Below are 12,503 nucleotides of genomic sequence, written 5' to 3'. Positions count from 1 at the left end.
TCAGCACGCATCAGGATATCATTTGAGACTCTAAGGAGAGCCGATTATGCGCAATGTTTCTGACGAAAACCAGACTGAAACTTGTCAAGGATTTCATACGTTTCCAAGACAGTCACAAGCTGTTCAGCAACCACTTTCTCAATAATTTTTTAGGAGTAAGGACAGGATGAAGTGTTGAGAGAAAGCCCAACACTATTCTAGCCAACCCAACATACAGTACAAAGGAGAGAGATATGGATTGAGTGGTGGAGAAAGGGAGAAAGAGACAGACTGAGGAAAGAATAATGCTGCATTCACATTGCGGCGGCGTGCAGTAGACAGCTGGATGTTCATTGTTTTCAATAAAGAATGACGGTAAGCTCTGCCAAGGTTGAAGTTAAGTGCCTATACAGACGCAAATTGGTGACAATTGGCGACAAAAGTTTGGTTTTTCCCAACTTTTACCTTTTACTAGTGGTGAATGCAAACTGGATGTTGAAAAATGTAGCAAATTGGTCTTCATCGTATCAATGCGCATGAAATGGTCAAACCTCCTTTTTGTCAAAATCACCATGGCAATAAGAAGGCAGTTTGCCGTTGTGATTGACCGTCATTCAATGTGAATGCTGCATAAGATGTTGAATGGCAGTGTTTTGTCCTACCTGGCACACAGAAGTACGGCTGGCAGTTGAGTTCGTCATGGCAACCCTTCCTGTTGACCTGGCATAGGTGGTTGCTGGGGCAGGGGTTGGGGTTACATGGATGGATCACCTCCTCGACGATGCTGTTACCTAAGGAACTTGGGGCTGGAGTGTGTGTGTGTGTGTGTGTGTGGGAGGGGGTTGGGGGGGATTGGAAAAAGGTAGAATACAATTATATCATATATTTGAGTATTTTCTGTTGGTGAGAACATGTGCTCTGCCCAATCATTAGTTGGATTTATATGGAGTCTAATATCCCATTAATAATCAGAATAATTGCCCAATCAAAATAAAAATGCCTCAAACAGATAAGACTAGTCCATTCCCAGTGAAATTTCATTCGGCATGAAACAGCTGGTATAAGCTACAAACTAGGCAAAAAGAGAATTTCCATACAGGGATCAATAAAAGTATGTAATATTATATTGTACCTATTGAGCTTTTGATCCAAGGACTGAAAGTACGCGACAGCTATACAAGTTTCAATGGATTTTGAGGGTGCAACATTTATAATTACAGTAATAATAATATAGACCTGTATTTTGAGTTATGATGGGTTAAACAATTTCAATAAGGCTTATTTACCATCTGTAAGTAAGCTACTTTGGAGTTGGTCCAATCTTACTATTCAATAGTAGGGGAAACGCTGCTGCGAGGTATTGGAGCTTGTAATCTCATCAAAGCCACTTCAAGTTAACTTTCTGTTTTTCTGTACATTGTTTTGAAAAATATGTATGTTGTACTGTACATTGTTACTCACTGAGGTATCTGTGGAGGGGGATGCAGCGCTCAGGGTCGTCAATGGGCGACAGCAGGTCACAGATCCTCTCTGGCGTTTGTCCTTCATGGAAACGTTTCCTGTCCCCACACTGGGTCAGGATGTCTACACAGTCTGATCTGAGGACAGGATAAGAGACAGTAGGATAAAAACACAAAATTGATAAGAACAAAGCAACAGAAAGCGCATAGTCCCCCACAAATGATAATCAGTAACAAGTTTACCAAATGTGAAAAAGGTCAACGTTTCAAGTCAGTTCTGTAACAATGGCATCCCATATTGTTGGATTGAATAAATTATGTTACAAATCAAAATCAGTAAATAAATGAAACGGCCTTGGGGGGAAATTATGAAAAAAAGAAATGATGGAAAACAATCCATAGTCCTCCCCAGATTTCATTGTAGGGGACAAAAACAACAGAACCTTGCCTACTCCCAATGCAAACCCTCTAGATAATTTGTGCTATCTCATGCATTGTCTTCATTCCCAAGTCACAAAAAGTCCTACTTCTAACCGACGTAATTCTAACTGAGGTAGTTCTACTGCTAACTAAGGTAGTCTTACTGCTGACTGAGGTAGTTCAACTGCTAACTGAGGTAGTCCTACTGCTGACTGAGGTAGTTCTACTGCTGACTGAGGTAGTTCTACTGCTAACTGAGGTAGTCCTACTGCTCACTAAGGTAGTTCTACTGCTAACTGAGGTAGTCCTACTGCTGACTGAGGTAGTTCTACTGCTGACTGAGGTAGTTCTACTGCTAACTGAGGTAGTCCTACTGCTGACTGAGGTAGTCCTACTGCTGACTGAGGTAGTTCTACTGCTAAGTGAGATAGTCCTGCTGCTGACTGAGGTAGTTCTACTGCTGAGGTCCTGATAATTGAAGTAGTTCTACTGCTGACTGAGGTAGTTCAACTGCTAACTGAGGTAGTCCTACTGCTGACTGAGGTAGTTCTACTGCTAAGCGAGATAGTCCTACTGCTCACTAAGGTAGTTCTACTGCTAACTGAGGTAGTCCTACTGCTGACTGAGGTAGTCCTACTGCTGACTGAGGTAGTTCTACTGCTAACTGAGGTAGTCCTACTGCTGACTGAGGTAGTTCTACTGCTAAGTGAGATAGTCCTGCTGCTGACTGAGGTAGTTCTACTGCTGAGGTCCTGATAATTGAAGTAGTTCTACTGCTAACTGAGGTAGTACTACTGCTAACTGATGTAGTAGAGTACAGTACTGCTGACTGAGGTAGTTCTGTGGAGGTAGGTCTACTGCTAACTGATGTAGTTCTACTGCTGAACATTGTGTACTCATCTGGATGGGCGTGGACAGACAGTGTGTATCTACTATATATTATATAGGCCTGTATTATATATGTGTATCTAATGTATTACTAATGTAGAATTGTTGAGATAAAGAGGGTCGCATACTAGTCTTCATGCAAGTGTAGAGCGGTGGGCTTTGACAACACACACAGCCAGAGGCTTGACAAGCACTTTAAAAGGTATGATGGCGTAATGTCATTCAAGACAAGTAGAAGATTAAAACCTGAGGGGAAGGATGTGTTTGACAAATGACTGAACAAGAAATATGGCCTAAGGGATGGACTGGTGTTATGCAATACAGACACACACACATGCAAACACACACACCCACCCACCCACCCACCCACCCACCCACCCACACACACACACACACACACACACACACACACACACACACACACACACACACACACACACACACACACACACACACACACACACACACGACACAGCAGATTCTGAGTGTGGGGCACGGCCTCTACCTGTCCATCAAAACCCAGACAAGTGTGCAAGAGGTCCCGCCTCCCCATCACTCATTACTGGCTGCACACCTTTATTCTCTGCTAGACAGAGGGAAGAGAGAGAATGGAGGGGAACAACAGAATGACAGAGGAATGGTAGTACTCACCACAGGCATTTATAATAATAATCTTTATTTACAGTATATAACACTTGTGAAACCACACGTAGCCTACAAAGTGCTTTACAAAGGCACGTCAGAAGGAAAACAAAACCAGATAAAATCGACAGCAAAAGCAATAAAAGCAGGGTAAAAAAAATAGTGGGTTCTAAGCCTATGAGATTTGACAGTGAGAATACTGCAATACTCCTCTACAATACTGCTGAACTGTGTAGGCTGCCTCACATCTCTGACACTGTGTGTCCTTATTAATCTAGACTTTGCAACCGCATAGCAACCATGCTATTATTGAACCTCTTATAAAAAACATAAAGTGTTCATCCCCATTATTCAGTAACATTACTACACTGATGTTTCTTTTGCTATTAGCTATTCAACTAGCTAGCAAGGCTAGCGAACTAGCTAGACAACAACCAGGCTAACACAAACCAACAACAATGTAGTTGGACATATGGCTTTTTGGCTAATGTTAGCTAGGCTACTCTCATGGATAAATTGAAGTATTTAATTCTATGGTAAGTTAATTTAACATTTCCTCCACATGCTTTTGGAGAGAGAGAGAGAGAGAGAGAGAGAGAGAGAGAGAGAGAGACAGAGAGAGAGAGAGAGAGAGAGCAGACATCCCCATAGAGGCTCAGAAGGTTAGCGTGAGGAACTGTAATCCCCCTTTTACTCCAACATAATGATTCTTTGTGTGTGTGTCTGTAAATAGAGGGTGACAAAAAGAGATGTGAGTTTCCTGTCACACTTGTGTGCTGACAGTGAGACTGTTAGCTGGAATGTGTCTTTCTCTGTTTCTCTGTATATAGCCACACACACACACACACACACACACACACACACACACACTTTTGTGTTAGTGTCCGTCTTCATTTCTCTCATTCCATGCGTGATGAGACCAGGTGAGAAGCCTCAGTCTAGACACACACACACACACACACACACACACACACAGCCTGTCAGTAGTGTTGATGAATGAGTTGCGGTAGTGTGGTATGGTAGTAAATCCCTGCAGAAAGGCCAGTCTATCCTCCCTGTGCATTAGGCCACTTTGGCCTAAACATAGCTTAACATAACAGCAACAGGGTATCTAATTATTGAGGGTATCAGTTACACTGATATGAGCGTGCAGATGTTTGGCCTTTTATTAAAAAATACAGATATCGGTCTTTCGATGTCGTCCACCTCTGATATGATATATATGATGCTGTCTGATTGCATATTTAATTTAGAATGCATGACTATGTTTTATTGTGATTATGACTATGACATATAGAACTAATTAATTAGCACTTAATTAGAATGTGTTCTCAGCTCTCTGGCTCCCTAGTTGTTCAGCTCTCTTCTATGGAGAATACAGTACTTTTCTTGGTAGTTAAGGTTAACAACTCAACTGTTTTAAAAGCACTGCTTATACAACAATATGACTGATAAAATACCAGAGTATGTGTTGTCTAAATACAGTATATCACCATACATCATTGTATGGCAGCAGTCCATGTAAACTACCAGAGAACCCAGAAGTTTGATCTCCCGTCATGTGACATCATCTACATTCATTTACATACGAGAAAAGGGAGTTGTGTGAAAAATCACAGCTAAGATGTTAAGATTTTTCTACATGCTTTTACTAATCAGCTATGATTAACATGATGTGTAGAAAATTATTTTTACAACACAATAGCAAAGTCTGATAGCACCCTGGTGAAGTGTCTTACCCCAGCTGCCTGACCTGACTTTAGAGCTCAAAGACCATGGTACCATGGTAAAAGTATCAGTATCAACCTTCAAAAATGTTTATACTGGTCCAACCCTGGTATCAGTGTTAGGGAGAACAAGAATAGATATGAAGAAAACCCTATGGATTGTGAAAATAGGGGCACAACTCAGTTTTTTGGTCCTACTATTTTGTACATCTGTTTGATGATGCTATCCTATTTACTACTACTACTTGGCAGTGAAGCCAACACTAAATGGAGCTATAGATTATGGTTATAGATAATGGTCATGGCCTAATGGTTAGCCACATACAGCGGCATATCGTCGCTTTTAAAATCTTTTAACTAATTTCCGTGAATTCACTTTAATTGAAGGATTACAGGCTCCTCTGCCAGTTGAGAAAATTGTACAACCCTTAGGTTTGTGTTAGATTACATAGATTAGATTAGATAAACTCTAAAATGCATGGTTGTCAAGATAAAATCAAGGCTGTTTCTTAGTTCCTGAAAAGTTGACATTTTAGGGATGTGAGGTTTTCACCCGACAACAGCTGACACCCCCTGCTCCACATCTGTATTAGCAGCATCTAGAATGTAGGGTTTAGGGACTAGGTGTTTTAAGGTGGTAGTACACATACTTGCAGATGACGCTCCCCCTTGACTTGCTGTGGCAGGGTTTGATCTGCAGGGAGCAGGCCACCGCCTTCCACATCTCCGGCCGACACTTCCTGATGTCCAGGACGGGGATGTTCATGAAAGGCATCTTGATCGTCCCATTGGACCACAGCTTGATGTCATTCATGGCCCCCTGGTCTGACTGGACGTTGCAGCTGCGGAACAGCTCTGTCGGCCTATAGAAAACGAGAGCGAGACAGCGTCATAAACATAGCAGTGATATAGCTGTGTAGATGTACACCACTGACAAAAACACAAAGAGAATTCCCATGGCCTATTTCTGCTGTCTTTCCCCTAAACACATCACTGAAAGGTCACTCCCATTGCATGAGTTGAACCCTGAATTCTAATTGGCCATGACAGTTTTATACTCCTTCCTACTATGCTGCATTCACATCATACAGGAATAACCATCTGAGCCATTTGACAGCTTGAAGCGCTAACTTAGATTTGTTGGAAGCCATCAGGATGCCATGATTGAAGTTTTCTGTAGACTTTGGTTGCTCTTGGTGATAATTATTCTCAGGCTTTTCAGAATCAACACACACACACACACACACACATGCACTTATTGTACATTATTGAAGACATGCATTTGAGTTCATGTTTTACAGCAAACCAAACATTGCAAAGTCAACCACAAACCAAAAGTCTTGCCGTGGCATTTAAAGATCACAAAATGTGATGAAAAATGTTAATTTTGTTGCCTTTATTTGAAATGAATTCATCATTGCCTGTACTTGACTTCTGAAACTTCATTGTTGGTGATGTCACAATCCAAGAAGTTGGAAAAAACAGGGTCCATTGCCAAACCCCGAGTTCCCAAGTAGTATTTACAAAGTGGAGAACGGTATTTTCTAGTTGGAAGCTCTTTTCTACCATCTTTCCCATTTTACAAGAAAGCAGCATTAGAGCCTTCTCAGTGAAACAAGACTTCCTGATTGAAACCATTTTCCTCTCCTCATCAGTGCAATCTGAATCACATTTTCTATTTGAATTGTAACTGCGTTTGCCATTTTCTTGTCACGCAAGATTTCCAAATGTCCCAATTGATGGCGTACAAATTGATTGAAGTGACATAGAAAATGAAAACCCAAGACAAAGTGAAGGTTTTGCGCTGGGGACACTAAGTCCTAAGGGAATAGAGAGAGGTGATGTGAGTGTTGTTTTCCTCTAACTCTGCACCAGGAAGTGTCTTTGATCTCTGATTGGTGGGTTTGGTCTGAAGTGAGTCAGCTAATTGGTGGGTTTAGAGGGAGAGGGTTCCAGGCAGAGGTTTTGGGTGTGGTTCCACCACTGGATTCGCCTCTGATGAGTGGGTGCTTTGTTTACAATCGCCAAATGTCCGTTTGAGTGTGTGTGTGTGTGTGTGAGCGCGTGTGTGTCTGTACCTTGTCCCTGTGTCCTGACCTGAGTTCAACCCCTACACAGCCAGCGGTCACAGTGGTTTTCCTCTCATACCAAAAATACTCTCTAAAAAAACTCTAGCAACCTGCTGACTCTTATTAACAGCAGCTCGCTACAGCTCTTTTATGTGTTGAAACATGGAGAATCACCAGGACAGACCAGACAGGACCGCTGAAGCAGCTACAGTCCGGGTTCGTCATGTCTTTCAAACAAGGATCCAAATGAGAAATAGTCTTCTGTCCACGCTTAGAAGAACAAGGGGCAAAAGATCTGTCTCAACCTTGCAGCTCCTCCATGGGACATGAATCAAAAAGAAAAAGAAAAAAGATCCGCTACTCTTGGCATTGACAAAGCTTTAATATTAAAAACCAGGGTTTAGCGGCAATATCCTTCATCAGGGTTTCATTCTTCAGGCTCTTAAGAACATACTGCACAGCATTGCTCTGAATATGGGGATCTGCAAGAGGTAAGTCCCTGACCTAGAGTTACACAAATGAGAACACAAGAAGAAAGAGACCTGAATTCATGCTCATGTTTTTGCTTGCCAACCTCCACAAGGAGGTCAGAGGTCAGGTTCAGCTGCAGAACAGCACCCATGGAGCTGGCAGGGATTCAGTGTCTTGCTCAAGGACACTTATGGCCTTTACGCATGATTGGCAATTTGCTCTTTGCTCACTGCGGGGTGAGGCGCAGAGCAGAGTGCTGAGGCAAAACCAAGAGCACAGAGCATGAGCTTTTTGCCCATTGCCATTGTTCTTGTCTGAGTCGCTTCTGGCAACATCACATTCAACTGTTTTCTCATTGGTTGCGCTTTGAAAGGTCACCGACAAACTAGGTCAAAGTTTAAATTGATCGACATGTGAGCACAGCAGCAAGGTGGAAAATCCGAGCGGTGCGTGACGCCCAAGGTGACGCCACTCTTAGCCGGTGCAAAGTGATTTTGCCAGTGGACATGTGAAGGCGGCTTTAGGTGAGGATGCAGATGCTGACATTGGGGGGCTTGAACCTGGATCCTCCAGTCTCTCTACTCAGTGCACCACCCTGCTGCATTGCTATGCGCTGACTGTATGCATAAAGGATATTTTGTAGTGTGGTATTTAAAGATGTAGTATGGCGCAACTGTCTTAAACACACACACACGTATTAGCAACATGCGTCCCGGTCCTGCCATACTATCTCCAGCCCAATGTTTTGTCTTTCACGCTGGTTCTTTGGCCCTCGCTCCAGCTACACGGCCCAGCTTTTGAACCCCTCAGGGGAGAAGAGACCCGTACAAGGCTCCCCTGGACCCCATCAAAGGAAACTAGAGAAGCCTCAGACACAGTTTGTTTGCCTGAACTTCAGATCCCACAATGCCACAGCAGGAGCCCCCCGTGCCATCATGATCTAAAACCAGGATTTGACCAATGCTCTCCTTGGGGAAAAATAACAAAATTCCTAGGGACAAATTCCAATTGTACTCTGAGGGGGGGATTCCAATGAGACATTCCAACACTTCAATGGGAGTATCTTTGCCCCCTCATACATGCAAGATTTGCTTCACTTTGAGAGAAGGCTATTGTTAAAGATCTGGACACTATTTGAGACCCAGTCTTTAATGAAAGTTTTACAGTGCAGATAAGAAAAAGGGAAAAATTACAAAATTTGGGATACAGGTTTGTACACAAATTTTGAGTTACTCACATTAAACATTAAAACTAATCCCAGAAGTAATTCCCAGAAGTAATTCTCAATTTTTTTTTACAAATACCTGTTGTCTAAGGTAATGTAACAGAATACTGTTAGATTTTTTTGAATTTACAATATGTAACACTGCTACAAGTATTCCGTTACTACCCAATCCTGGTTGTGCAGGCCTTGTATAATCAACCAGATTGGATTGATTCTCACTACAGGCTACTTTTATGCCACGAACACTACAGGATTTCAACTAATTGTAGGGCATTAAATAGATTCAGACCAATGTCTATTATCCTGAGACGAATGGCTGGATTGAACGCTTTAATAAAACCCTGGAGGCAATAATTGTAAAGTTTGTTAACAAGGATCGCCAACATTGGGGTCAGTGGTTAGATCCTCTGTTATTTGCCGTATGGGAGGATACTCCAGGCCTCTGCTGGGTTTTTACCCATTTAAGTTGCTGTTTGGCTGGAGAGGCATCTTGGACATGATTGAGGAAAGCTGGGAGGAGGGTAGGAGCACCAGTAAAAACAAAATTCAATACATCTTAGACCTGCAAACAAAACTCCACTTGCTATGTTCCTATATTACTTCCCACCTCCAGCTTTAAATGTCATCCATTTAGGATGCTCCACACAGTATCAAGCTGACAGTTGTGTGTCTTTCTGGAGACCATTCACCAGGTGGTCTGCAGACCAATGTGTGTGTGTGTGTGTCTGAACTGCATTTATTTGAGTTGGTTTTGATCTGTATGTGTTTGTGTGACTTCCCTGTGCGGCCTTTGAAGCCGTTCCGTTTGGCCTCTGGCCCCATCTGTAGACAGTGTGTACAACATGCTGCGGTACTGATAACTCCCGAGGTCACACTGAGTTCACAATAAATCTCTCTCTCTCTCTCTCTCTCTCTCTCTCTCTTTCTCTCCCCCTCTCTCTCTCTCCTTCAGTCTCTAAACACACATACCCACACTGACATTCACCCAATAACCAAGAATTATGTTATCGTGCTCATCCTTTTGAATAGTAAAAAAAAGAAATGGACTGATTTGGCATCTGTTGGCAAAGCACAGTTGATGTTGACTTGATGACCAATCAGAGGCAGTCAGCGTGAGGGTATTAACCAATCAGAAGCCAGAGAGACAGTGACAGGCAGACAGAGAGAAGAGCTTAGAAGAGAAGCAGCCGACTGAAAGATGCTATCGGCAGCTTCAATCTAAAGATATCTGTATCGGTATCAGCCTTAAAAAAAACATATCAGTTGAAGAGTGGTATAGTAGGTCATTCTGAGTCTGACCTGTTGTTGAAGTTGGTGCAGTAGCTGAGGTCCTTGCAGCCCAGCTGGCAGGGCTCTCTGACGTCGGCCAGGCAGGTGATGAGCTCCGTCTCCACCGGGTTGTATTCACACAGCTGGTCGAACTCCTGCCACGTCTGGCTGCCCCAGTTAGTGCTGATCTCCTGACACATGTCCCTACCAGGACACAGGGAGGACATTTATTGTACTGAGTCTGTACTGCACCGCAGAACACATTACATCGCTGCACCGGCTTCCAGTAAGGAGTAGGGGTGACTTTAAGATTCTGCCACAATGCATTTCTGATTTGATTGCACGACACTGGCTTCTTGGTTGTTCCAAGGATGAAATCAAAAGCTGGCGAAGCTACTTTTAGCTCCATTACAATCTCAGTTGTTGGAATAGCCTGCCCTAAACACTGAACTTGCTTAAAGGAAGGCTTAAAACTTTTCTGTAAAGCATTGTAAAGCACACTTATACCTGCATATATACAGTATGTATATGTGTGTGTGTGTGTGTGTGTGTGTGTGCACATGTCTAAGGGGGAGGGTTATCTATGTGATATGTGTTTATGTATATTTTCACCATGTGATATGTATTTTTAGGTCAGGTTTGCATTACTTTTGTATGTATTTTGCTTTAGCCCATTGAATATCCTTATGTATGAAATATAGTCTACAAATAAAGTTTGACTTGACTTGAGCAGAGCTACCAGCACTGTTTGTATAGGGCTGGACTGGTCTATTAGGTAGTCTAACATTAACCATATCAATGATAATGATAATGATAATAATGGGAAGAACACATCATCATATTCTCCACTTTCCAGTGTTTTATTTTATGTTTTGAGGTCCATTCAAAGCTGTGTGTGGTGTCATGTACCAAAAACACTCTCAATCTATTTTTACACGTTCATTTTCCAGCATCTCTCTGAGCCTTACCAAGAACAGGCTGTTTCTGTCGCCGTGTCTTTAAGGCTCATTAATATTAACGACCCCTCTGTTCTGATTGGCTAACCGTTTCAAGAGTGAAACGTGAGACACCGCGGCCCGGCAGCTACAGGTAGGGAAAACTCTCCGGTAATAAACAATGACAACCGCTCAACCACTTTGAAAAAAACACTTTGTTAGTCTATTATTTCTTACAAAAATGATAATGAGCGAACCTTTGTGACGCCACAAATTTACGGAAGTCCAAACGGCTCGTTTAGAGGCTCGCTTTTCTAATATGAATTGTGTGGATTTAGTTGCCGACTGTGTGTTTTGATACTTCCACGATGTTTAGATAGCACATCCAACTCCTTTATAATCACAGAGGCAAGGGGAATCCTGTTTTTTATACCATGTGGGACCTTTAATTCAAAATCTATAGACTAAATACCAAATTAAAGTAGAAAAGTAAAGGCCTGCCCCTATATCTGGGTTCAGTCAGTCATCGTACCTGCAGAGCGAGGTGTTGGCCTTGGAGCAGCAGTGCAGCTTGGCGCAGTCCATCTTGGCCGGGGGGGAAGCATCCACGTCAGGTTTGGCAGGGGGGTGGGCGCTGCCCAGAAAGCACTGCCACAGAGGGTCCTGAGGGAGCGGCTGGGACCCACACTCGTCGATCAAACCCTCCATGATCTCGTGCTCTGTGGTCATGGTGCGCAGGATCCGCCGGCAAGCCACCTGGCAGTGGGCGTCCTCCGCCCGGTCGCAGCAGTACAGACCTGGGAAGGAAGGAGGGATGGATTGGTCGATGCTGTATTCACATCATATGGTCACATTCACTCATTCAAACTCATTGGAATCCATCAAGACTCCATGATTGAAGTTTACTGGAGTCTTTGGCTGCTCCTGATCAGCTTTTTTACACTTAACACACATGAACTTAATGATGATACATGAGCTCATGTTTGACAGCAAACCAAACACTGTAATGTCAACTGTAACAGTATTTTCTAGTCATATTTACCATCTGAAAGCTGAGGTGAACAGTATTTTCTAGTAGTATTTACCATCTGAAAGCTGAGGTGAACAGTATTTTCTAGTAGTATTTTCCATCTGAAATCTGAGGTGAACAATATTTTCTAGTATTTATCAGCTGCAAGTTGAGGTGAACAGTATTTTCTAGTAGTATTTACCATCTGAAATCTGAGGTGAACAGTATTTTCTAGTAGTATTTACCATCTGAAATCTGAGGTGAACAGTATTCAGTTCAGATCTTTATTGTCCCTCAAGGGGAAATTTGATTTGCAGTAGAGGGCAAAAACACAAACACAACATACAAGAGGACATGGTACATTAATCACAACAGTTACAGCAAACAACCAAAAAAATGTATCGGTTCG

General features: G+C 42.6%; 1 protein-coding gene across 1 annotated transcript in view; it reads right to left on the bottom strand.

Annotated features, from left to right (window-relative positions):
• The window catches only part of reck (reversion-inducing-cysteine-rich protein with kazal motifs), a 74,203-nt gene that overhangs the window by 19,168 nt on the left and 42,532 nt on the right, over positions 1-12,503 (bottom strand). The window contains exons 9-13 of the mRNA XM_071900599.1: positions 11,618-11,882; positions 10,181-10,354; positions 5,767-5,979; positions 1,441-1,577; positions 642-785 (exon numbers count right to left, since the gene is read on the bottom strand). Coding sequence (XP_071756700.1) covers positions 642-785; positions 1,441-1,577; positions 5,767-5,979; positions 10,181-10,354; positions 11,618-11,882 — 933 coding nt within the window. The remainder of the gene's footprint in view (positions 1-641; positions 786-1,440; positions 1,578-5,766; positions 5,980-10,180; positions 10,355-11,617; positions 11,883-12,503) is intronic.

Source organism: Centroberyx gerrardi, chromosome 22, assembly GCF_048128805.1.
Source record: "Centroberyx gerrardi isolate f3 chromosome 22, fCenGer3.hap1.cur.20231027, whole genome shotgun sequence".
Taxonomy (NCBI): Eukaryota; Metazoa; Chordata; class Actinopteri; order Beryciformes; family Berycidae; genus Centroberyx; species Centroberyx gerrardi.
Note: the sequence above shows the minus strand (reverse complement) of the source record. Positions and strands in the feature narration are given on the sequence as shown.